Source organism: Myodes glareolus, chromosome 9 (genome assembly GCF_982192425.1).
Source record: "Myodes glareolus chromosome 9, mMyoGla1.1, whole genome shotgun sequence".
NCBI lineage: Eukaryota > Metazoa > Chordata > Mammalia > Rodentia > Cricetidae > Myodes > Myodes glareolus.
In genome coordinates, this window is record NC_142034.1 from 218,303 (window position 1) to 244,807 (window position 26,505).

The 26,505-nt window shown below is 40.5% G+C and overlaps 1 protein-coding gene across 2 annotated transcripts; it reads left to right on the plus strand.

Moving 5' to 3' along the window:
• The first annotated feature begins 155 nt into the window (after positions 1-155).
• Positions 156-25,074, plus strand: LOC125397152 (uncharacterized). 2 transcript variants are annotated; one of them, XM_085694189.2, is made up of 5 exons: positions 156-310; positions 19,241-19,367; positions 19,572-19,632; positions 20,773-20,990; positions 23,871-25,074. In XM_085694189.2, exons 1-5 carry the CDS (start codon positions 260-262, stop codon positions 24,044-24,046), a joined length of 633 nt encoding a protein of 210 aa, XP_085550315.2. In that variant the 5' UTR covers positions 156-259; the 3' UTR covers positions 24,047-25,074. The 2 variants fall into 2 exon arrangements, with proteins under 2 accessions (XP_085550315.2, XP_085550314.2); XM_085694188.2 differs by lacking the exon at positions 23,871-25,074 and having other exon boundaries at positions 20,773-22,937.
• The last annotated feature ends 1,431 nt before the right edge of the window (positions 25,075-26,505 follow it).

Below are 26,505 nucleotides of genomic sequence, written 5' to 3' on the forward strand. Positions count from 1 at the left end.
TTTGGCACAAATTTCCATCCAATCTGGGGTAGGTCTGTCTTTAAGATTGAAGCCAAGGCTGAGAATCATTGGGTTGCGTTCCTATCACTCACTCATTACTAGCCAATCAGAGCCTCTAGAGGACCGGCCAGTCAGATTGGTGGGTTCCTCCGGGAGGCAGACTTCTGGTTCAGCATTTCTGAGGAAGTCGGAAGTTTCCCCTGCGCCGAACCTTGAGCTGCATTGTGAGGAGAGCACGGATTGTTCTGGCAGCCGCAGCATGGTGAGCGAGGGGTTGCGCTTCACAAACGGGGAGGAGCGGTGGACCACGGTGAGTAAGGATCGGTTGTCCTCATGTCGGGAGGAGTGGCTGGCCATGATGATTGATGGGCTGCTGACCCCATGCGGGGAGGCGCGGTGGGCCTTGGTGAGCTAGGGGGTGCTGTCCTCATGCCGGCAAGAGTGGCTGGCCATGGTGAATGAGGGGCTGCTGTACTCACGCGGGGAGAACCGGTGGGCCTTGGTGAGCCAGGGTCCGCTGTTCCCACGTGTGGAGTAGCTACCCTTGGTGAGGGAGAGGCCGCTGTCCTCAAACTAGGTTCAGCAGCCTGTGATGGGTCCTCCCCTGGCTTGGTGGGAGCCAGTGGGAAGACAGAGTTCGCTGTTTTCCTACCTGGTCCAGCGTGGTCCTATGTGGCCTTGCAACTCCCTGCCTGGGTCGGGCTGGCAGCCTCTGAATAACTTCAGTCGCCCGTCCGTGTCTCCCGGCAGAGCACTGGGAGCAGAATTGTGCTTAGTAAGATCCTTGTTGTTAACATCACTGTGAAAAGCTGGTGCCTGCAGTGTGGAGAGACATCACCAGATTTGCCAGAGTCGAAAATTACTGATCTCTCTAGTATCTTCCAGAAGTTCTTCACTTTCAATACTTTTTTGAAAAGCTATTTTGAGTCAGTTTGATTAAGGTGAACTTGAACCCCGTCTGTAGTCCCACAGGACCCTGCCATTGCTATCCTCCTGACTAAACCACCCTACGTTCCTGGATTGCAGGTCTATAGCAAATTACCAGTATGAGTCATATAGTGGACTATCCAAAGCAGTAACAAGAGAAGGATTTATGTAGATGTAGCATGGCTCATCTATTTGGAATAGAAGAGGAGAAACAGTGTACTGTGCACACTGCAGTGGCAAACAGACTAGACAATAGCTACATCACACTCTAAAGTTTAAAGGCAGTGAGCTGCAGGGGTCTCCATTACAAAGATAGACCTGATGGGTGAGTGACTATCTGTGCATTTCCTATCATGAATTAACCCCTACCATGTGAATGAAGACAGACAGAATTGGTGGGTGTACAGTTTAAGGAGGATAGCTTGAACTCCTAAGTATTCAGTTTCTAATCAGTGAACTCTCCCATGTAGATATGTGCAATCTGGATTGACACAGTTAAATCAGCTGAGAGGTTTGAGACATAGGCCACTGGAAAAGCAGGAAAGCCTTGACCCTCCTCCTTGCCCATCCTTTTCTGTGCTGTGACTACACATGCTTTACAGTTAGTCAGTGAACTCAATTCTTCCATGGGTCTCACTTCATTTGTAAATTCAAAATAAAATCTACAGGATCATTCACTGATCTATTTTTCCTTCCAGTCAAGGCCCAGCCTGGAAGGAGTTACAGGACTGTCTTTTCATCAATGGGCAGCAGAGGCAGGAGTAGGTGTTCAAAGCAATTTTCAGTTACTTAGTGTTAGCTTACAGCATTCAGTAGCTAGCATTTTACATGGGACAAAGTCATGCATTCTCTTATTAATGGCATTCTCCCTACCAGGGAAGTGCCCACTCTGTTTCAATGTCAGTATATCTGACTCTTCCAACTATTTTTATCATTTTAAAAGGTCAGTGTTTTGTATTTTTTTATTTCATTTTTTGATACATTACTGCTATAATCTCTTTGTTTCTATTTTCAATGTTTCCCAGCTTAAGAATATCATTCCATTGTTTTTTCTTAAGTGCTATTTATTCATATTAGTTTAGAGCAATGGTTCTCAATCTGGGGGGTCTGGCTCACTTTGAGGGATCAAATGACCCTATCACAGGACTGGCCTAAGACTATCAGAAAATACAGATATATAATAATTCGTAACAGCAAAAGTATAGCTGTAGTGAAAATAATTTTATAATTGGGAGTTACTACATCATGAGGAACTGTACATTAATGAGACAGCATTAGGAAGGCTGAGAACCACTGGTTTAGATCAATGTCTCCCATAGCTCCGATGCCTCACACTAAGTAACTGAAAATTGCTTTGAACACCTACTCCTGCCTCTGCTGCCCATTGATGAAAAGACAGTCCTGTAACTCCTTCCAGGCTGGGCCTTGACTGGAAGGAAAAGTAGATCAGTGAATGATCCTGTAGATTTTATTTTGAATTTACAAATGAAGTGAGACCCATGGAAGAATTGAGTTCATTGACTAACTGTAAAGCATGTGTAGTCACAGCACAGAAAAGGATGGGCAAGGAGGAGGGTCAAGGCTTTCCTGCTATGACAGTAGTTGACATTAGCAATGAGTAGTGAGGGAATCAATTTTAGATGGTCAAAAAAGGTTCTGTCTACCCATATCTTGGGTTCACAGAGCAGGCAATAAAGAATCTGGAAAAAGAACTGAACTAGAATCCAAATTATTGTAGTTATACGAGTTCAACCTAAATAGAAGAACTGGATAAAATGGTGTGTCCCTGCATTGCATGACTGTGTTTTCCAGGTTTCAGTTGTATACCCTGAGAGAAATGGCATGAGTGGTACCTGGTGTGCTCTACTAGAAATTCCTAGTCTCTGGAGCATATGGCCATAAAGCCTGTTTCAACTTTTTAACATAATATTTTACGATTATAATTACATTATTTCCCCTATCTCTGTTTTTGTCTCCAAGCCATCCCATAGACTTTTCATTGTGTTCTAATCCATGGCCTCTTTTTGTTTAACAACAGTTACTGTTTGGATGTGACCTGCCTTTAGCTGCAGGACCTCCCAGCTATGAAGCAAAGGATTGGCTGTACTGGCCACTGAGTGTGTGATGGACAGTGCACACATAGGATCTGGTGCCTTGGAAGAGGAGCAGGAAGTGTTCTGGGAGGTTGGGGGATTTTACTAAACTGCAGACTTCCCAGATTAGGGCCTTATCTGATCATATGTAGAAGGACAAGGTTGGGAAGGACTGTGTGATCTGAGTCATTTGATCTCTACTCACCCAGTGGCATTGCTGCTATTGTCCTGAAACTCACTGGGTGGTCTTAAGTAATGAGGAAATTTGGGAAGGCTTGGCCTTCAGGAGCACTAGTTGGAGGTAGTTTATAATTTCTTTTCATGATTCTCCTCTTGTTCTGCTGGGGGCGGGGGCTGAAGTCCACAAGCCAGTCCATGGTGAGTGTGGGGGCCACTGTCTCCAGACCAGGAAGAGTAGGTTGACTGAGCTATCAGAATCAGGACTTCTTGGACTCAGATAGCCCATAAGCCAGCCTGGGGTTCTGTTGATCCCTGTGGTGACATGAGCAGTGGATCTGGACCTCTGAGCTTCCTTGAGTGTGGATTCCTTGTGGAGGGGGAGGTTCTGCCATCCTGGCCTCGGAGACAATTATCTAGTAATATCACCATCCAGTGTCCACACAGAGGCATTGTTTTTGTTGTGCCGTGGGAAGACAGATTGGAAAACTGAAGATCTGGGTTGTAGAAGTTCTGAATGTTCCATTCCACTTTCAGGTCTGTTTAACACGTGTCAGATAGTTTAGAAACTGGCAGAAGGAGGTGATGGGCATCATCCTTCAGCAATACGTGATTAGAAAGTTTTCAACTTTCTGCTACTGCCAGCCACCATGGTGTGATTCAGTGAAGCTCAGTTCCAGGAGACAAAATGAGTTTCTGATCTGTAGAGGTATCTCAGGTTTGCATGGTGTTGGGCAGGTGAATAGCACAGATGCCACAGCTTGTGATATTACCAATCTGGCAGGAAGCAGGCATGAAATTATTCTTCAACATTGTTTTGTGATTGGACATCACTGGGGCTGGGTTTACCTGAAACCACAGGAGGCCCGAGGAGCTGCATAGCCATGTTAGGCTCTGGAGGAGATTGCCTCCATTTGCAGGGAGGGCTCCAGAGCATGGGGCCTCTCTGGAAGACATATCAGTAGCTGGAGGTTCAAAACATGAACAGTTTAAGTGTCACTTTGAGTTAATTTTGTTGAAGTTGTGAAATCTATCTTTATTAATTTCTGTACACACATAGAATTATAGGTAGCTGTATAGACAGAAGTTTCTGTGCCACCCAGTTCCACAGCCCTTCAGTCCCAAAGAAACAAAGTGAGGTTTATATTAATTATAAACTGTTTGGCCAGTACAAGCAGTAGAAATAAATCCTGGTCTCACTGTCAATGTCCCTGTAGTCTGCCCCAGTCATACAACTGTCACCCACACTGAGTGGGCCTATTTTGGTCCTATGCTGGACTGCAGTCCATGGGCTCCCATTAGCTCAGGTAAGCTGTGTCAGTGGGTCTCTCCATCATGGTCTTGACCTCTTTGCTCAGCAGCATTTATAATCAAATGTGTTTTAGCAGCTGTTGCTCCTTCCTCAGCAGTCAATTCAAAGACAACAATTCAAATACAACACAATAACATACAGGATCCAGATACTCTGTGTATTTTCCATGTTTATATAGTTTTCCCCCCCTTACTCTATTTCTTTTATTTTTATTTTTAAATGGTTGGTTTTTGAGACAGGATTTCTCTGTGTATCTTTGGCTCTGCTGGTTACACACTCTGTAACCAGGATGACCTTGAATTCAGAGATTTACCTGTCTCAGCCTTACAAGTTCTGGGATTAATGGCCTGTGTCACCACACCCAACTACTCTATTTCTGTTTAAGTACTTTCTCTATCTTTTTTTCCTCTCCCAAGCCAACATATATTTTTAAACACACTGTAAATCATTTAGAGGATTCTTTTTCCTCTGAATCTGTCTTTACTATATATTTTCATCTTTTTCTGAACACATGAGTCTTCATCTTCTAAGCGAAATGGCTAGAAGTAAAGCTGTGGCTTTGGCAACCGGCTCTTCTACATTTCTTAGCTTCCTAAGAGTCTAGCTTCATGGCACAAGTACAAGTGGGAACCACATTGAATGTCACAACTCTGTGGAGTTTTTAGGTTCAGCCACCACCAAGAAGCCTGATGCTAGCTGCTCATAAAGCCGTTTAAGTGTTTGGTGGCAGAGCCTCTTAAAAGAGCTGTGGAGGGAGGGGAGAAGGTGAAAATTTGTAATAATAATAAAAAAAGAACAAAAAAAAAGCTGTGGAGGTTTTTGTCATTAATGCTGAGTCAAGAAGCCTCTCATAAAGGTGCAGAGCGTACTGGAGAAAAGGCAATTACCAAGAAACTGGACTTGACTTTGTTCTTATATAGTTAGAATTCTCTTTTTAAAGCTTTCTCAGGCTTTATTTGGAAATTCTTGCCAAACATAAGTGCTATTTGTAGATGGAAATTTCTATCCTGTATGTTCCTGCAGCCATTCAGTCCCATAGAAACACACAGAGCTTTATATTAATTATAAACTGTTTGGCCTCTTAGCTCAGGTGTATTATTAACTAGCTCTTTCAACTTACATTAACCCAAAATTCTTGTCTATGTTTAGCTGTGTGGCTTGGTATCTATTCTCACTAAGACATTCTCATCTTGCTTTCTTTGCATCTGACTGGTGACTGAATCTCTGCCTTTCCTCTTCCCAGAATTCTCTTAATCTGGTCACTCCATCTGTACTTCCTGTCTGACTACTGACCAATCAGTATTTTATTAAACTAATACAACTGACATATCTTTACAGTGGACAACAGCATTATCCCTCAGCATAGCTGGGTAACACTGGTCATGATCACACTTGGTAATGGTCTGGGGCCATGGCCTTTGGGAAGGGGTTGCTTCAGAAGTTAAGAACTTGATTCATTCCACACTTGGGATTGTGGTTATTGGTCCCATGGTCACTGTGGACTTTATTTATTTATTGATTGATTGATTGATTGATTGACTGACTGACTGACTGACTGAATGATTTTTATTGAGCTCTACATTTTTCTCTGCTCCTCTCCCTTCCTCTCCCTTCCCCCCTTCAACACTCCCCCAAGGTCTTCATGCTCCCAATGTACTCAGGAGATCTTGTCTTTTTCTACTTCCCATATATTTGATCTACGTAAGTCTCTTTTACTATCTTCATTGTTGTCTAAGTTCTCTGGGATTGTGGTTTGTAGGCTGCTTTTCTTTGCTTCATGTTTAAAATTCACCAATGAGTGAGTACATGTGATAATTGTCTTTATGTGTCTGGATTACCTCACTCAAAATAGTGTTTTCTAGCTCCATCCATTTTCCTGCAAAACTCAAGATGTCATTATTTTTTTCTGCTGTGTAGTACTCCATTGCATAAGTGTACCACATTTTCCTTATCCATTCTTCAGTAGAAGGGCATTTAGGTTGTTTCCAGGTTCTGTCTATGACAAACAATGCTGCTGTGAACATAGTTGAGCACATGTCCTTTGGCACGATTGTGCATCTTTTGGATATATGCCCAAAAGTGATATTACTGGGTCTTGAGGAAGGCTGTTTCCTAAATCTGAAACATTGACATCCAAAGGGACTGTACCAGCTTGCATTCCCACCAGTGATGCAGAAGTGTTCCCTTTACCCTACATCCTCTCCAGCATAAGTTGTCATCAGTGTTTTTGATCTTGGCCATTCTTACAGGTGTAAGATGGAATCTCAGAGTTATTTTGATTTGCATTTCTCTGATGACTAAGGATGTTGAGCATTTCCTTAAGTGTCTTTCAGCCATTTGATATTTCTGTTGAGAGTTCTCTGTTTCGGTCTGTACTCCATTTTTTTTTTTATCGGACTATTTGTTCTTTTGACGACCAATTTCTTGAGCTCTTGCTATATTTTGGAGATCAGACCTCTGTCTGATGTGGGGTTAGTGAAGATCTTTCCCCATTCTGTAGGCTGTTGTTTTGTTGAACATGACCTTTGCTTTGCGGAAGCTTTTCAGTTTCAGGAGGTCCCATTTATTAATTGTTTCTCTCTGTGTCTGTGCTGCTGGGGTTATATTTAGGAAGTGGTCTCCTGTGCCAATGCATTCAAGTGTACTTCCCACTTTTTATTCTATGAGGCTCAGTGTGGTTGGCTTTATGTTGAGGTGTTTGATCCATTTGGACTTGAGTTTTGTGCATGGTAATAGATCTGGATTTATTTTCATTCTTCTCCATGTTGATATCCAGTTATGCCAGCACCACTTGTTAAATATGCTTTCTTTTTTCCATTTTATATTTTTTGCTTCTTTATCAAAGATCAGGTGTTCGAAGCTGTGTGGATTGATATCCAGGTCTTCTATTCAGTTCCATTGTCCTCCTGTCTGTTCTTATGCCAATACCAGGCTGTTTTCAGTACTGTAGCTCTGTAGTAGAGTTTGAAGTCAGGGATTGTGATGCCTCCAGAAGTTCTTTTATTGCACAGGATTATTTTGGCTATCCTGGGTTTTTTGCTTTTACATATGAAATTGAGTACCGTTCTTTCGAGGTCTGTGAAGAATTTTGCTAGACATTGCTTTGAATCTGTAGATTGCTTTTGGAAAGATTGCCATTTTTACTATGTTAATTCTGCTTACTTAAGAGCATGGGAGATCTTTCCACTTTCTGGTGTCTTCTTCAGTTTCTTTCTTCAGAGATTTAAAGTTCTTGTCATACAAGTCTTCCACTTGTTTGGTTAGAGTTACTCTGAGATATTTTATGCTATTTGTGGCTATTGTGAAGGGTGTTGTGTTTCTGATTTCTTTCCCAGCTCTTTTATCATCTGTGTACAGGAGTGATCCTGATTTTTTTTTTTTTTAGTTAATCTTGTATGCTGCTATATTGCTGAAAGTGTTTATGAGTTGTAGAAGTTCCTTGGTAGAATTTTTGGATTGCTTATGTAAACTGTCATATCATCAGCAAACAGTGAGAGTTTGACTTCTTCTTTTCCGATTTGTAAGCCCTTGATCTCCTTTTGATGTCTTATTGCTCTACCTAGGACCTCAAGAACTATATTGAATAGATATGGAGACAGTGGACAACCTTGCCTTGTTCCTGGTTTCTGTGGAATCTCTGGGCATTTCTCTCCATTTAGTTTGATGTTGGCTGTTGGCTTGCTGTATATTGCCTTTATTATGTTTAGGTATGTTCCTTGAATCCCTGCTCTCTCCAAGACCTTTATCATGAAGGGATGTTGTATTTTGTCAAAAGCTTTTTTGGCATTTAATGAGATGATCATGTGGTTTTTTTTCAGTTTGTTTATATGGTGGATTATGTTGACAGCTTTTCATATATTGAACCATTCCTGTATCTGTGGGATGAAGTCAACTTGATCATGGTGGATGATGGTTCTGATGTGTTCTTGGATTCGTTTTGCCAGTATTTTATTTAGTATTTTTGCATGTTCATGAGTGAGTTTGGTCTGTAATTCTCTTTCTTAGTAATGTCTTTGCTCTGCTCCCTTGGAGTTTACTCTCTCTGGCCTACTTTGGCTTAGGTTACTGGCTCTGACCTGTTTCTGTAAATCCTGGTCTGGATCCCCTCCTGCAGAAATCCCTGGCTTGGAGTGTGTCCTGCAAAGGTTTCTGGCTCCAATCTACTGCCTCCGAGTTCCCAGGCTTGGGTGCGCCCAGAACCGCAGATGACCTGGCTCAGGCTTACTGCCTCAGAGATCCCAGATTCATGCTCAGACCTGCAGAGTTTCCAGGTTCCTGCCTATTCCCTTTGATGTCCTAGACCAATGCCCGGGCCTACAGAGGTCCTGCCTCAGGCCTACTCCCTCTGAGGTCCCAGTCTCATGCCTGGCCCTGCAAGATCGCTCGTTCCTGCCTACTCCCTAGGAGGTCCCAGATTCACGCTGAGACTGGCAGAGGTCCTGGCTCAGGCCTAGTTCTTGGGAGATCCTAGACTCACATCTGGACCCTCAGTAGTCTCTTGCTCTGGCTTACTCACTCAGCGGTTTCTCCCTGATTTTATTTATAATATTCTGGAGTTACCCTGTGTTCCTCTTGGGCAACATTGATTATTCTCCGTCTGAATTTGTATAGATTTTTTTATAACTGAAACTATTGGTTTAGGTAAACAAGAGATGTGTTGGTGAAGTTGCTATAAATCTCCAGCCAGTCTGGGATAGTCTGTTCTCAGGGTGGAATGGAGGCCAAGGCTGGGAACCACTGTGCTGTGTCCCTTCAGCTCACCCTGTCTCCAAGGGAACTGCTCCTGTCATTCAGACCTCACTAGCCAATCAGGGCCTCCACTGAACCTGGAAGCTCAGATGGGAAGGTCTTTCTGAGCCCCATGCTGCCTTCTCAGCTACACTACTGAGGAAGTCAGAAGTTGGCCTGTGTGCTGCTACTTGTGCTCCATTGCAGGTAGAGAGTAGGCATACTCAGCAGACACACCTTGGTGAACAAGGGGCCACTGTCTCCAGACAGGGAGTGGTGGCCTAAGCTAGTAGATCTGGTGTTGTGTGTCCTCCCCAGGGCTGTGTTGGAGCCCATGGCAAGAGGCAGAATCCCCTGTGACTTGCATGATTCTGCATGGTCCTGCATTATCCTTGCAATTTCCTGGGACTGCCTCTGTGCAGAGCATTGGGAGTGGACTACTTAGACGTATTCTTGTTTTGGGGGTCATTGTGAAGAGGAGGTGTCTGAACTTTCAACATTTAACATTTAGTTTTAGGATCCATCTGGAGTTAATTTTGTACAATTTATAAACAGTATCTCCTGTGTAGAGTAGCACTCCACTGCTAAACTGTGATGTACAAGAATAGTATTGATGGTGATAGAATTGATAGTATAAGGATTTTCCAATTTGTATGAGACATTAATTCACATAAAGTAGAATTTAGCTAAGGGTAGGGCTGCCTCCCAAATACACCAAAGATAAGTATTAAGGTAACCAGGCCTTTTAGAGATTAGGATGCTAATATACGAATGTTTGTCCATCAGGATTTGTTAAGCTACATTCCCATAACAAAAGAGAGAACCCTGATTTGTAAACAGCCAAAAGGCCCCCATCAGAGAACAGTCCTCTAATATGCTCTTCAAGGGGACATTACATGGTCACAACCAGCATTAAGTCCTAGTTGCCATAAAGTTTTATTATTATAGAACAGCTTCATCACCAGCCTTTTTGAAAAATGATTTGAGTCAAAGTCTCTGATGTTTATTGAGGTGAATTTGAACCCTGTCTGTAAACCCACAAGGCATTGCCTTTTCTATCCTTTTGACTAGCCATCCTAAATATCTGGATTACAGGTCTGTAGCACCACGAAGTTCTAAGATTACCCGTATTAGTCCTATAGTGGACTGTCCATTTCAGTACAGGGAAAGGATTTGTGTGTGAAGCATGGCTTCTCCATTCAGACCAGAAGTGTACAAACAGTGCACTGGGCACACAGCAGGGGGAGATAGAATAGATAGTAGCTAGATCACAGACTGAAGCTTAAGGCAGTGAGTTGGGGGATCTCCATCATAAAGAAGGACTGATGGGGCAGGGTAAGTACTTTCTGTGTAATTTCCCAGTATGTGTTATCCCTTCTATATAAACAAAGACAGACAGAATTGGTTAGTATGCAATTTAGGGAGGGAGGCTTGAATACTGAGTATTCAGTTTTGAGTTAGAGAACTCTCCTATGTAGATATGTGCAGTCCTGGTGGACACAGTTAACTCAGCTGAGAGGTTTGAGACACCAACCATTGGCTGTAATTCTGTATGAATTTACAGCCCTAAGCATCTACCATTTTACACAGGACCAAGTCATACAATGTCTTATTAATGGCATTCTCTACCAGGGAAGGGCCTATTTTGTTTCTAAGTCAGTATAACTAAGTGTTCTTCCAATTATTTTTATCTCTTTAAGAAGTCAATTATTGGTATCACTTTTTAAATTGTATTTTCTTTAAATGCATTGCCTCTCTAATTTCTATGTGTTTCTGTTTTCTAACATTTTCCAGTCATTAAGAATTTTCATACCATTTTTTCTTAAGTGCTTTATTATCTGTCTGTCTGTCTGTCTGTCAATCGATCAATCGGTCGATTTATGTATACATCTGTCTATCTACCTGTCTATCTATCTATCTATCTTTAGAACTGTTTTTTAACCTGTGGGTCATAATTCCTGGGGTCAAAGACCCTAACACAGGGGTCACCTAAGACCATCATAAATGCATATTTATATTACAATTCATAATAAAAAGCAAAATTGTGGTTATAAAGTAGCAATGGAAATAATTTTATGCTTGGTTGTCACCACAGGAATTTGAACTGTATTAAAACATTGCAGCATTAGAAGGGTTGAGAACTACTGGTTTAGGCCAATGTCTCCTATTTCTCAGGCTTGCTTTACAATATGTAATTGAGAATTACTTTGAACATTTAATCCTGACTTTGCTTCCCATTGCTGGGAAGACAGACCAGTAACTCATTCCAGACTGATTTCATTTCCACAATTCCTGCAGTTTGTGTTTTCTTTATTGCTTCTATTTCCATTTTCAGGTCTTGAACAGTTTCACTTGTTTTAACTATTTGGTTTTTATTTATTTTTTATTTTCTATTTTTTTTTTTTTTTTGGTTTTTTGAGACAGGGTTTCTCTGTAGCTTTGGGGCCTGTCCTGAACTAGCTCTTGTAGACCAGGCTGGCCTCGAACTCACAAAGATCCATCTCCCTCTGCCTCCTGAGTACTGGGATTAAAGGCATGCGCCACCACCGCCCGGCCTGGTTTTTATTTTCTTTGCTTTATTTTGGGAGTGTGTACTACAGCTATTTATGTTTTTCTTGATTTTTTTGGTGATTTATTGATTTCCCCCAACATTTGTGTATTCCTGAATTTAAGTGATTTATTCATTTTCTATTTAAGGACCTCTGTTAACTTCATATATTTTTTTTCTTTCTTTGTATTTATTTATTAAAAATTTCCACCTCCTCCCATTTCTCTCCCACTTCCCCTCCCCCTCCCTCTCCAGTTCTAAGAGAAGTCAGGATTTCCTGCCCTGTGGGAAGTCCAAGGTCCTCCCCCCTCCATCCAGGTCTAGGAAGGTGAGCATCCAAACAGACTAGGCTCCCACAAAGCCAGTCCATGCAGTAGAATCAAAACCCAGTACCTTTGTCCTTGGCTTCTCAGTCAGCCCTCATTGTCAGCCACATTCAGAGAGTTCGGTTTGATCACATGCTCCTTCAGTCCCAGTCCAGCTGGCCTTGATGAGTTTCCATTAGATCAGTCCCACCGTCTGTGTGGGTGGACGCACACACACACACACACACACACACACACACACACACACACACACCGCGGTCCTGACTTCCTTGTTCATGTTCTCCCTCCTTCTGCTCTTCATTTGGACCTTGGGAGCTCAGTCCAGTGCTCCAATGTGGGTCTCTGTCTCTATCTCCATCCATCGCCAGATGAAGGTGCTATGGTGATATGCAAGATATTCATCAGTGTGGCTATGGGATAAGGCCAGTTCTGGCACCCTCTCCTCTGCTGCCCAAGGAACAAGCTGGGGACATCTCCTTGGACACCTGGGAACCCCTCTAGAGTCAAGTCTCTTGCCAATCCTAAAATGGCTCCCTTAATTAAGATATCTACTTCCCTGCTCCCATATCTACCCTTCCTCCATCTCAACCATCCCATTCCCCCCAAGCTCTCCCCAATCCTCCCCTTCTTACTTCTCTCTCCCCATCTCCCCTTACCCTTACCCCACCCCCACCCTGTGCTCCCAACTTCTACGTGGCAATCTTGTCTACTTCCAATATCCAGGTGGATAACTATATGTTTTTCTTTGGGTTCACCTTCTTATTTTATCTATTTATTTATTTATTTATTTATTGGTTTTTTGAGACAGGGTTTCTCTGTAGCTTTGGAGCCTGTCCTGGAACTAGCTCTTGTAGACCAGGCTGGCCTCGAACTCACAGAGATCCACCTGCCTCTGCCTCCCGAGTGCTGGGATTAAAGGCGTGCGCCACCACTGCCTGGCTCACCTTCTTATTTAGCTTCTCTAGGATCACGAATTATAATGGATGGAAATATAAAACACTTTACTGAGTAAGATAACCCAGACCCAAAAAGATGAATATGGTATGTACTCACTCATAAGTGGATTCTATCCATAAATAAAGGACATTGAGCCTATAATTTGTGATCATATAATTGTTTTTAAGGCCCTTTTTGTTGTATTTCAGCTATGTTGGAATATTCAGTACCTGCTATGATAGGATAGCTGAGCTCTGTTGGTGATATATTTCCATGGATGTTATGGATTATATTCCTATGCTGGTGTGTAAGCATCTGGGGTTGGGATGATTGTAGGTCTAGGTGCTAATTTCTGGCTTCATTGCTGGATGGGAGGTTTGTTCCTGGATTTCTGTGTGCTCTGGAGTATCAGAGTGTTTGTTGGCTGAGTGTTTCCTTTTTTCCTGATATTCTTGGCTTATATGCTCAAGGGAGAAAGCTTGCTGGTGTTAGAGGCTAGGGGAATGAGAGGCCAAAGGGAGATCTTCCTAGGGATCCACAGGAGGTATGGAGAGGGTCAAGGGGAAGCTTCCTCTGGTTTCTATTCCAGTGCTAGAGGCAACTGGGAAAATCGGATCTGGGCTAATAGATAATGTGGTAGATCTGTGGGTAGCCTCTCTGATCTTCTGATGGATGTGGCAAGTAGTTGAGCATCTCATTTCTTGGCATATCTTTGTTTTCCAGTTGTTACTATCATCAATATTTACACTTTTGCTATTTAAGTTATTGAAGTGGTTACTAGATTGGTTTTTGCTTTTTAAAACTATCTTGTGTCTAGAGAGTTGTGGCGCATGCCTTTAATCTCAGCACTTGGGAGACAGAGGCAGGTGGATCTCTGTGAGTTCAAGGCCAGCCAGGTCTATGGTACAAGTTCCAGGATAGGCTACAAAGCTACACAAAGACTTTTGAGAAGCCTTGTCTCAAAAACAATCAAACAAACAAAAACATTCTTGTATATTATTATCTCTGTGTCCTAGTTAACTCCAGGTGTCAACATGTCAGATCATACAGTTGATGTATGATGTCCTTCTGTATGTGCTGCTTTTCTTGGTTTATCAATAAAGCTGTTTTGGCCAATGGCTTAGCAGAGTAAAGGCATGTGTAAAATCTGAACAAAGACATATAGAGTGAATAGGCAGAGTCAGAGAGAGACTCCATGTTCTGCCAAAGGAGGAAGACGCTGGAATCATACCCATAAACCACAACCCTCATGGTAAAATATTAAATCATTGAAATTGGTTAATTTTAAATGTAAAACTGGGTAGGAATACACCTAAGTTATTGGCCAAGCAGTTTTGTAATTAATATACTTTCTGTATGATTATTCAGATCTCTGTTTCTGGAAATGAAAGAGGAGTCTCTGTTTACAAAATGGCAACCAACATGGGACAACTACATCTACATAAGACCTGAGAGAACTTGGGAAAGAATTCTAGACAAAAAAGAACAGAATTAAGTTTGACTTCTTGGTAGCAGCAGTTTCTTGAGTGAGCTCTGTTTGCTAGAAGCAAGCAGAGGTGTGATTCCTTTAAGAGAAGGCTTTCTGTCTCAGCATTAACAACCTAAACTGTCTGACTTCTTTGAGAGACAGCTTCCTGGTTGGTGCTGGCAGCATGAACAGCTCTGGCTCTTTTTAGGAGGCTGAGCACTTAAATGGGATTTGTGAGCAAAGTGATACAAGTTGTTTAATAGAAACATAGACCCTCCGAGTCCCTGGAACTGGGGCAGTGAGCAGGACTTGCAGAACTGGTGGTGAATGTACCTCTGCCATATTGGACTGTGTGGAGCCAAAAGGCAAAGCAGCCTTAGTCCTAGCCATGCCACTTAGCATTTTCAGAAATGCTCCTGATCAGGAAAGAATTACAGATACACAATAAAGACAGATTCAGAACAAAAAAAGACTTCTAAATAGGTCACAGTGATGAATGAATGTACATAGGCTTAGGAAAGAGAGAGAGAGAGAGAGAGAGAGAGAGAGAGAGAGAGAGAGAGAGAGGAGTACTGACAGTCATAGATTAAAGGAGTAAAGATAATGTTTTGAAAGTCATAGATTTAAAAAAGTGCCAGGTAAAGATGGAAAATGCACAAAATCAGGATTATGTATATTATTGTGTTTTCTTTAAATTTTTTGACTGTTAATGATCTAAATGCAGAGAGACATTTGATTCTGGGGACTGCTAAGCTAAATCAACAAAAATATTTTAAAGGGGGGCTGGAGAGATGGCTCAGTGGTTAAGAGCACTGGCTGCTCTTCCAGAGGTTCTGAGTTCAATTCCCAGCAACCACATGGTGGCTCACAACCATCTGTCATGAGGTCTGACACCCTCTTCTGGCGTGCAGGCATACTTGGAGGCAGGATGTTGTATACATAATAAATAAATAAATAAATAAATAAATCTTTTAAAAAATATATTTTAAAGGTATCTTGACTTCAAAATTTGTGTCTAAGGATATATTGCTTTGGAAAAGAGGTTCTGCTTTTGTTTCCACAGAAGATGAGAACTTGTGGTTTCCTTCCAGGCTAATGTGGTTTGATGGAACAAGAGCTCCTGAAAAGTCTTTGGAAACCCTAAAAATACTTCTCCCAACAAGTGTCAGGAAACAGTTTAGAGAAAACTATGCCTAAATTCCTGAAGTGATTGTTTAGAAATGTTTATTTTTATTTTAAAAGGGTTGGTTATCAATGTTTAATGATCACAGTCAATTTCTGAAAAAGGAAAAGAAAAAGAAGGTGGATATGTTATAGAAATTATTACATTGCTGTAGATTTTGGTTTATTGATACTAATTTAAGGTCAATTTTGTTATATGTATATTTCTATTCTTGCTTAAGGTATTAATGTTTATGCAGCTCATTTAAAAGTGTAACGTATAGTTAAGAAATACAGATTAGGGGCGGGAGAGATGGCTCAGCGGTTAAGAGCACTCCCTGCTCTTCCAGAGAACCTGAGTTCAATTCCCAGCAACCATATGGTGGCTCACAACCATCTGTAATGAGATCTGATGCCCTCTTCTCGCATGTGGGCGTATATGCAGGCAGAATGTTGAGTATATAATAAATAAATAAATAAATAAATAAATAAATAAATAAATAAATCTTTAAAAAAAGAAAGAAATACAGATTAATAGATAGTCATCTATAATGTAGTCATGTTAGGTTTTCTAGATGTACAGAGATATATTTCAGATAGATAAGGAATCTTCAAACTGTTCAAAGACCTACAGAATATAGTATTTTAAATGTTTTGTTAATTTAGGACTTTTCATTACAATGAGACATATCTCCTGGTAACACCAATCCACTTCAAGAGGATGATGGGCATCAAAGAGGCTCCTTATGGAGTTTGTTAGCCATTTGGGCAATAAATTGCTCTTGCCTGGACTGCTTGATGTTATGCTGTATGAACTGGACATGCAGGACCCTTAGAAAAGTAACTGCTAAATTTTCCAAAAGACAGAATGGTCCTTCAGGGTTCCATCTTCACAGAAGAAACTGCCAGATATTCTACAGGAAACAGAAGGAAGCAACTGACAAACTTTGCCAGTACAGAGCAAAACAAATTTCCTGCTTCACTGAAAGTCTGTCAGATATTATGGGCCTGTGTGCTGAAGATGGATGCCCCTACATTACAGAAGAACTTTGGGTGACTATACTGGCAGTGGGATGTCAATTCTATAGTTTTGGAAGTTGTTTGCAATGTACTTTCTGTTTCCTTAGGTATTATATTATATCCTTCTGGGGTCTTTGAAAAGTTGAAGACAGATAGTTATCGCTCTTCTTAGTTATGATAAAAGATAAATTAGATATGAAACTTTAGATTCAAAAAGAAATATTGTAACTGTAATTCTTCCTTGATACCTGTTTTGTTATATATAATTTTACTATGTTAAAGTTAAAACCTTCCTTATTTAAACAAAAAGGGAGATTTTGTGGGATATCCTTCTGTATTGTTGTTTCTATTGGGTAATGAATAAAGCTGTTTTGGCCAACAGCTTAGCAGAGTAAAATCAGACAAGAAATCCAAACAGAGAGAGAGAGAGAGAGAGAGAGAGAGAGAGAGAGAGAGAAGGCAGAATCAGAGAGATGTCATGTAGCTGCCAAAGGAGGAAGACATCGGGACCTTACCTGTAAACCATGAGCCTCGTGGTAAAATATTAAATCATAGCAATGACTTAATTTAAGATGTAAGACCTAGATAGGAATATGCCTAAGCTATTGGCCAAGCAGTGTTGTAATTAATACAGTTTCTGTGTGATTATTCGGATCTGGGCAGCAAGGAAATGAAAGAATGGTCTCTGTTTACATACAGTCATCTAATGGAGCATCAATTGAGGATGTGCCCTGAGAAATTGAATAAGGCAGAAAATTTTAAAATGATGGGCTGATTTTTTAGATGAATTATTGAATCTCCTAGATGGCTATTAAGGGTGACTCATTCAGGACTTCAGTGAAAAAAACAACAACAAATTGGGCAGAAATAAATGAAAATCTGTGGGTTGTAGGGAAAAGCAGGCCTGTGTAGTTTCAGGTGGCAGCCAAATGCTGAAACAGAGACAGGAATTTCCAGGGACATTATCACAATTAAAAAGATAACCCTTGTTCTGCATTGGAGCAAGGTGCCCTATGGTTAAGAATCCATCCTTCTATGCCCTCAGTTACTGGAAGGATTAGGAAAAGTGATTCCTAGTCCCAGGAAGGAATTTTCTATAAAAATCTTAAGCAACTCTGTTCGAAGTATGGCAGGTCCCATCACAACTTAGAAGCCAAATTTGGTGGAATCATTGATGTTGTACTGAGGAGGACTAACTTAACATTAGTGCAGCCATGAAAGGCTGCAGCCTAGGAATACTGGTACTAGGCCTCATCCTTACATTGATCCCAAGTTCAGCAACGAGTCAGAATTGAGACAAACAAGTACCAGACATTCCAGAAAGTTAAAAATAACTTATATAACTTCCATATAGGTTTCAATTTCCCTGCAGCAGTGCCAGCACCAATCCCTGTTTGACAAGACTCCTGTTGCCTCTCACCTCCCCAATGAGGAGTTCCCCTACCCCCATCTCCCATACTTTAATCATTGAAAACCCTGCCACAGCTGAACTTGGGGCTCTCCCTGAACCAACTTCTGTTTCAGAATGGATGGAGAGTTTAAGCTTGTGCTTGCAATAAATAAAAGCTCATGACACTAATACTGCTTGAGCATTCTGAGTCATAGGATTGCAAATTTGTGACATTCTTCCTGCCTGTTGTATTTGCTTGAAATTTTTTAAAATTAATATGAATCTTTGTCTGTTTCCCTGGACATACACCCCATGGGTGCCTGGTCCTCACAGTAGTAAAAAGATGGTCTCAGAACCTCTAAACTTGAGATAATAATTATGATTTCCCCCTGTAAGTACTAGCAATTGAGCTCACATATATGAAAGATCAGCAAATGTCCTTTTCTACTGAGCCATCTCGCTTGCCCGATGTTGATTATTTATGATCAACATTTACATTGCTTGTTTTCATTTGTCCATTTGTACCTCTTTAAACATTCAGTTCCTTTTAGTAAGATCTTATTAATGTTACAGTTTAGACAGGCACTTCATGTTTCTCGAATATGAATGCAGAGCTGGAATAAATATATACTCTTTGTAGGAACTTCAGTAAGAAACCCCTGAGTTCTTTCTATCTTTTCTGTTTGTTTGATTTTTGCATGGGAGACAGGTTCTTATAATGTACTTCTGTCTGTGTTGGAACTGATTGAATAAATGGGGCCAGTATTCAACTCAGAGGCAAACATACCTGCCTTTGCCCTCTGAGTGCTAGGATTACAGACATGAGCCAGCACACCAGCTTGCCCATCATGTTTTTGTAGTAGGTAGTTGTTCATACAATTTCTCTGATGTGTAGTCAGTACTATTGATCTGTTTGCTTGTCTCTCTGAGTCTGTTAATAGGCATTTCTCTAACAAGGCAATATCCCATATAAAGGTGCAGAAATGACAGAGTTCACCCTCCTGTCCAGTTTCCTTCTAAAATGACTTGGTGGTTACATTAAAACTTCTGTGTCATGAAATATGCTGAGAAGCTCCAGAATTATATAACTATATTTTCAAAGAAGTATACATTTGCAAGGCTGTCACTTTCTTTTGTACACATGTATATTTTAGAATGCAGTGACCTATGATGATGTGTATGTTGACTTCACTTGGGAAGAGTGGTCTTTGCTGGATCCTTCCCAGAAGAGTCTCTACAGAGATGTGATGCTGGAGACCTACAGGAACCTCACTGCTATAGGTAAGACTATGAATTTTCCTTCACATTTTAAAATAAGGGGATGACTGTTTCTTGGTTATAGATGATCTTTTGTAATTATAATTGAGACTAAGGAAGGATGATGTGAATAAGTTGGGCATGGTTCTAAGGTTCACTGAAGATAACAACTTAAATTTTGCACATTTTCCAATAATACATCATTCATTTTATGTTACTATATTTTAGGCTGCAAATGGGAAGATCATAATTTTGAAGAACGTTGTCAAAGTTCTAGAAGACATGGAAGGTAATTTTCATATGCAAGCTAATATAAAAGAAACTAAGATTTCTGGACATTCTAAAAGAAAGCAACAGTGTAAATAAGGACAACTTAAAGTGCACTGATGATTATTAAATTCTCACAAAACCACATATCTTGATGTCATATAGGTGAATTTTGTTTGCAAATCATTATGTTAAGAAAGAAGAGAAGGAAACAGTTTCTTATAGATACCACCATTTCAATTATAGCCCCATGCGAGCTGTACTGTGGAACTGCCAATCCATTTAGTTTCATACCAGTCATAGTACAAAAGGCATGCACATTGAATAGGTGATACATATATGTCCCAAACCTTCTAATAAGCAAACAGTCTATAATAAAGCTCATGTTCCTCATAAACTTGTTGTGACTTTGCTATGTTTGGTGTGAGGAGGGGTAGTTAGAGTCAAGAGCCAAGGGGCAGTTTTTGTGCAGAAACCTTAATCCCTATACTATATGTCTATGAGGAACAGAAAGTCAAACTTCGTGAATGGAACACGGACACCTTTTATTTGTCATTCTTCCTTTAATAGGTATATCCTATGTCACGCCGGATACAAGCCATATAAACATAGGGATATCAAAAGAAGCAACATACCCCTCTCCCTCTCAGATCAATTAGAAGATATATATTAGTCCCCACTTTGAATGAACTTCTTCAGTAGGTTTCAAGTTTACAAGTAAATGTTTTTACTTCTTTGAAAATTCAGCAACAAACTCATACTGCAGAAAAGCCCTGTGAGTAATAAGAATGTTTAAATACTTGTTTGTCCTTGTTTACTCTGCAAATGTAGTATGACTCACATTATAGGAAAATTTATGAATGCAATATGTGTGGTAAAGCTCTGAATTTTTTCAGTTCTTTTCAAATATGTGAAAAATCTTAAATAGAAAAAAGATGTTATAAATGTGAACCATGTAATAAAGTCTCTTACCATCATAGGTATCTTCAAAGATGCAAAACATCCCTTAATGAAAGTGTATAATATGAATGTAATCACAGTGATAAAACCTTAAGATCTGGTTCCTATTTACTTAGACCAAATTGTAAAATTAATTCATACAATATATTCAATAGTGTAATGAATATGGTAAAGCTTTTACATGTGCCAATTATTGTTCCAGGAATGAAAGAAGCCATACTGGAGAGAAACCTTCTGAATATACTCAAAGTGTTGAAGCTTATTCTTATAATAATCAACTTCAAAGGCATGAAAGAATCCATACTGGAGAAAAACGCTATGAATGTGATCAGTGTGGTAAAACTTATGTATGCAACAGGAATCTTCTAAGGCATAAAATAACACATACTGGAGAAAAGCCCTATAAATGTAGTCATTGTGGTAAGGCCTTTTCACGTGACAGTAATCTCCAAATGCATAAAATAATACATACTGAAGAGAAACCATATGAATGTAATAAATGTGGTAAGGCCTTTTTACGTGACAGTATTCTCCAAGCACATAAAAGAATACATACTGGAGAGAAACCCTATGAATGTAATCAATGTGGCAAAGCTTTTTCATTTCACAGTTATCTCACAACACATAAAAGGATACATATGGGTGTGAAACCCTACGAATGTAATCAATGTGGTAAAGCCTTTGCACAGCACAGTCGTCTTCTAATGCATAGAAGAACACATACTGGAGAGAAACCCTTTGAATGTAACCAATGTGGTAAAGCTTTTGCATTTCACAGTTATCTCCGAATACATAAAAGAACACATACTGGAGAGAAACCCTATGAATGTAATCAATGTGGTAAAGCCTTTGCTCAACACAATCATCTTCTAATGCATAGACGAAAACATACTGGTGAGAAACCCTATGAATGTAATCAGTGTGGTAAGGCCTTTGCATGTCACAGTAGGCTTCAAACACATAAAAGAACACATACGGGAGAGAAACCCTATGAATGTAATCAATGTGGTAAGGCCTTTGCATTTCAAAGTTATCTCAAAACACATAAAAGAACACATACGGGTGAGAAACCCTATGGATGTAATCAGTGTGGTAAAACCTTTGCATTTCAAAGTTATCTCAAAACACATAAAAGAACACATACAGGCGAGAAACCCTATGGATGTAATCAATGTGGAAAATCCTTTACCACTCACAGTTACCTTCTAATGCATCAAAGAATACATACTGGAGAGAAACCTTATGAATGTAATCAATGTGGTAAAGCCTATGGATATAGCAGTGCTCTTCTAATGCATAAAAGAACACATACTGGAGAGAAACCCTACAAATGTAGTCAATGTGGTAAAGCCTTTGCACGTGACAGTAGTCTCCAAACACATGAAAGAACACATACCAGAGAGAAACTCTATGAATGTAATCAATGTGGTAAAGCCTTTGCATTTCACAAATATCTCAAAACACATAAGCAAACACATACAGGCAAGAAACCCTGATTGTTGATATAATCAACGTGGGAAAGCCTTTGCATATAACAGTTGATTCCACATATATAAAAAAACACACACTGAATTGAAACTCTATGAAAGTAATCATTGTGGTAAAGCCTTTGTATGTGATTTTTGTCTTTGAAACCATGAGGAAAAAAAATCAAACTGCAGAGAAACCCTACAAATGTAGTTAATGTGGTAAGGTTTTGCACTTCATAGTACTCTTTATACTACAATAAAACTTTTAGTGTGAAACCATTCTGTTAAAGCCTGTGCATATCACAGTAGTCATTGAGGACATGATAAAAACTCATACAGAAGAGAATCTAGCTATAAAGGATTTGGGAAGACCTTTAGCTAACACATTAAAGTTACACAAGGGAATTCTGAAGATAAAATCTGACAATATCAACAATCTGTTCAAGCAGTATATTATCATTTTGTTTGTACCTACAAACTTGTATGAACAGAGCCCTACAAACTTAAATGTTAAAGTAACCCTTTTAGATTTCATATATCTCTTCAATGACATGAAATAAGTAATTCAGTTGTAAAACTTTATGGATACTTGCTGTGGGATGGTGCTTTTGTACACTGTAAAGATTTGTCACTTGTATTTGTTTAATAAAATGCTGATTGGCCAGTAGCCAGGCAGGAAGAATGGGGTGGGGGTAACCAGGCTAAGAGAATTCTTGGAAGAGGAAAGTCAGAGTCAGTCACCAGCCAGATGCAGAGGAAGCAAGATGAGAATGCCTCACTGAGTAAAGGTACCAAACCACATGGCTAAGCATCAACAAAAATTATGTGTTAATTTAAGTTGTAAGAACTTTAGTAATAAGCCTGAGCTAATAGGCCAAACAGTTTATAGCTAATATAAGCCTCTGTGTGTTTCTTTGGGATGAATGGTTGCAGGATCAGGCCAGACAGAAACTTCTGTCTACAAATGGCACCCTATTGTTTGGAAAGAATATCCACTTGAAGCTTGAGAAAGCTTTCTTTTAAAAAATGTATTCTAGTCAGACAAGAATAGAGCCAAGTGCAGCTTCTTGGTAACCATCTTTTCTCTGGTAGACTCTGCTGGCAGCAAGCAGAAGCTCAGCTCCTTTAATTGAGGCTTCCTAACTTAATGTTAATGACAGAAACCACATGGCAGCTCTTTTAAGAGGTTCTGCTTCCAATCACTTAAAAGGTTTTTATGAGTAGCTGGTGGCATGCTTCTTGGTAATGCCAGGGACCTGCAGATTTAATGTTAACCATGCTGCTTCGTAGATTTAAGACTCATGCTCAGAAAAAGATAGAGATATGCAGTAAAAACAGATTCAGATAGAATAAAAACATCTAAATGTTTTACAGTATGTTTAAAAATATATGTAGGCTTGAGAGAAAAAGGGTAGAAAAAAATTTTAAGAGTATCTGGGCATGATGGTGCATGCCTTTAATCCCAAGATGTGGGAGGCAGAGGTAGATGAATCTTTGTGAGTTTGAGCCAGCCTGTTCTACAGAGTGAGTTCCAGGACAGACAAAGATAAACAATGAAAGCCTGTCTCAAAAAACCAAAAAGCAAATAATAAAATAAAAGAAATAGGGTAATAAAGAAAAGGCTATATGAAGATGAAAAATACACAGTCTGAATACTGTTATTGTATTGTCTTTGAATTGTTTGACTGCTGAGGAAAGAGGAACATATGCTAAAAGTCATTTGATTATAAATGCTGCTGGATTAACCCAACCTATATATTTTGAAAATGACTTCAAAATTTATGTCAAGATATGTTACTTTGTAGAAGAGGATTTACTTTTGTTTCCACAGGAAAAGAGAGGCTGTGGATTCATTTTTGGTTAAGAAAGATCATGTTTGATCAAGGAAGACCCCCTGAAAAATCTCCAGTGGAAATGAATGGCCCAGATGATCCAACATTTCAGTGCTCCTCTGCTGAAGTTTCCTCCAAGTTCTACATTCAGAAAATCTTTGAGACTGCTGGCTGAGATAATTTGATGTGGGCTGTCCTTCTCTATGTGTTTTTTAATTGGTTGATGAATAAATCTGCTTCGACCTATGGCAGGGTAGAGCAAAGCTAGGCGGTGGTGATGTACACTTTAATCTCAGCACTGGGGACCAGCCTCAGCAGAGAATGTGTCTCGAATCTGGGATCTGGAAGGTGAAGTGAGTACACAAATACAGGGTTCTGAACAGAGATCTAGAGAGAGAGTAGGTAGAGTCAAAGAGATGCCACGTAACTGCCAATGGAGGATGCCAGAACATTGCTGGTAGGCCATGGCCTCATGGTAATAATTAATACGTCTTTTATTTTAAATTTTACACAAGGAAGTTGATTCTTTTTTCTTGTCACAGATTAATCATTACATGGGCAAAGCAGTACACAAGAAATACAAAGCTGCCCACTCTTCCACTAACACAGGCATGCAGGAAAAATGAAGAATCAGGCCTGGAGAGATGGCTTAGCCTTTAAGAGCACTAATTGCTCTTCCTTCAGAGTTTCCAGAAACATGGTGGTATCTGGTGCCCTCCTCTGGTAAAGGGGCATACATGCAGATAGAGCACTCTTGTACATAAAATAAAAGCTTAAATCTCTTTTGTTGTTATTGTTGCTGTTTTCAGGACAGGGTTTCCCAGTGTAGCAGCTCTGGCTGTCTTGGAATTCATTCTGTAGACCTGGCTGGCCTCCAACTCACAGTGATCCGCCTGCCTCTGCCTACTGAGTGCTGGGATTAAAGGAATGCACCACCACACTCAGCCTACAAAAATCTTTTTTAAAAATTAAAGAATCAAACAAATCAGAGTGCACTGACCTGTCATTTCCACATAAAGTTCGGCATTTTCTGCAAATCACCAAGTCCTAAGAGAGTTCAGCGAATATGAAGACAGAGACAGGGCCCTGCGGGCTCCTTATGTGATGAGCAGAGAGTCTGATTGAACCACAATTTGCCAGAGTATGCTGCTTGAAAAATCATGATTATTGGAGGTTGAATAAAGCAATCTTTTTTAAAGAGAAGCTGTTACTCATTTATGTCTCTCTCTCTCTCTCTCTCTCTCTCTCTCTCTCCCTCTCTCTCTCTCTCTCTCTGTGTGTGTGTGTGTGTGTGTATCTGTCTGTCTGTATGTCTAAGTACAGGAGTATGCATTCCTAAACTGAGTTTAAAGTTCATAAAAGACATGAAAGAGGACACATCTAATAAGCAGAGAATCATATTTAACTGCAGTTTGCAAGAACATTTTATTAGCCCAAATGCTGCTGGAAAAAAAATCAAGAAAAAATTCTAATCCACAGGGGTGGGACTGAGGCTGATCCCCCTCTTTCCAGCTGCTGAGTGCTGGGATTACAGGAATGGAGCAGCACACCCAGTTTATGCAGTACTGAGAGGGTGGAACCCAGGGCTTCCCACTTCCCTCACAAATCAGATCCCCACTACTGCTGCCTTAGACCTTGACCCTGTCCTTAACCCTATCTCTAAACCATAATCCCTACGCCTAAGACACTGCCTTAAACCTCTTCTACTTCCTACCACTTGTACCTGCTTCCCTTTGGCTTATGATTCTCAATGTCCAAATTCCATGTGTGTTGCCTCACCTACTTGGCATCTCTTCTCCCCTCCAAGGCCTCTTCAAAGAGGTCTCTAAAGATGAAGGAGTCAGGGCATTGCGCTTGTCCAGCATTCATCCGCTGCTGGCTTGGTCTTCCAGTTACACACAAGTTAGATGTTTTCCTCCCTCACTGCCTCAGAAAGTATTCTATGAGCAAAAATAAAGTAATGAAACCAAACAAAAACAAAATGCACAGGCAGCAGCATGGGCCCTTCTTGGAAGTCGTGAGACTGACTTTACAAGTTGTGCAGTTGCTTTTGTTCCACTAGCATGCATGTGTCTGAGGAAGACAGCACACATGTAGCTCCATGCTCCATGACCAAATGCACCTGAGCAGAGGACTGGGAAGGGAAGGGCACAGGAGAGGAGAAGGAGGCAGGCAGATGGCAAGGAGCCAGAGGGAGGAGAAGAGCCAGGGAAAGGCTAGGAGGAAAGCAGAGAAATGCTTTCCTAGGGAATAGGGGAAGAGACAGGGGAAATAGAGGAGGCAGGAGGAGGGATGAAAAAGTCAGTGTCAGTTGTCAGGGGGCAGGGAGTTGAGCTTAGGATAAGACAAGTTACCCCAAATGTGCATCAGTATATATTAGTCCAATATACCAACTTCGAATGCCAGTCAGCTAGTTAGGAGCTACCTGGCAGAGCCAACTTCTTCTTTTATATCAACTTAATGCTACAAACTTACAAAAAAAATGTATTGCTGAACCCCTGAGGAACAAGAGCTCCCTGGGGCTGAGTGGAGGACCTCTCAGCGGCTTTACCTCCAGGAGGACCTAAGGTAAAACACAAGTGACCTTGGTTCAGCCCAGAGCATTCCCCATCCCAGGAAGGGAAGTGGAGGAAA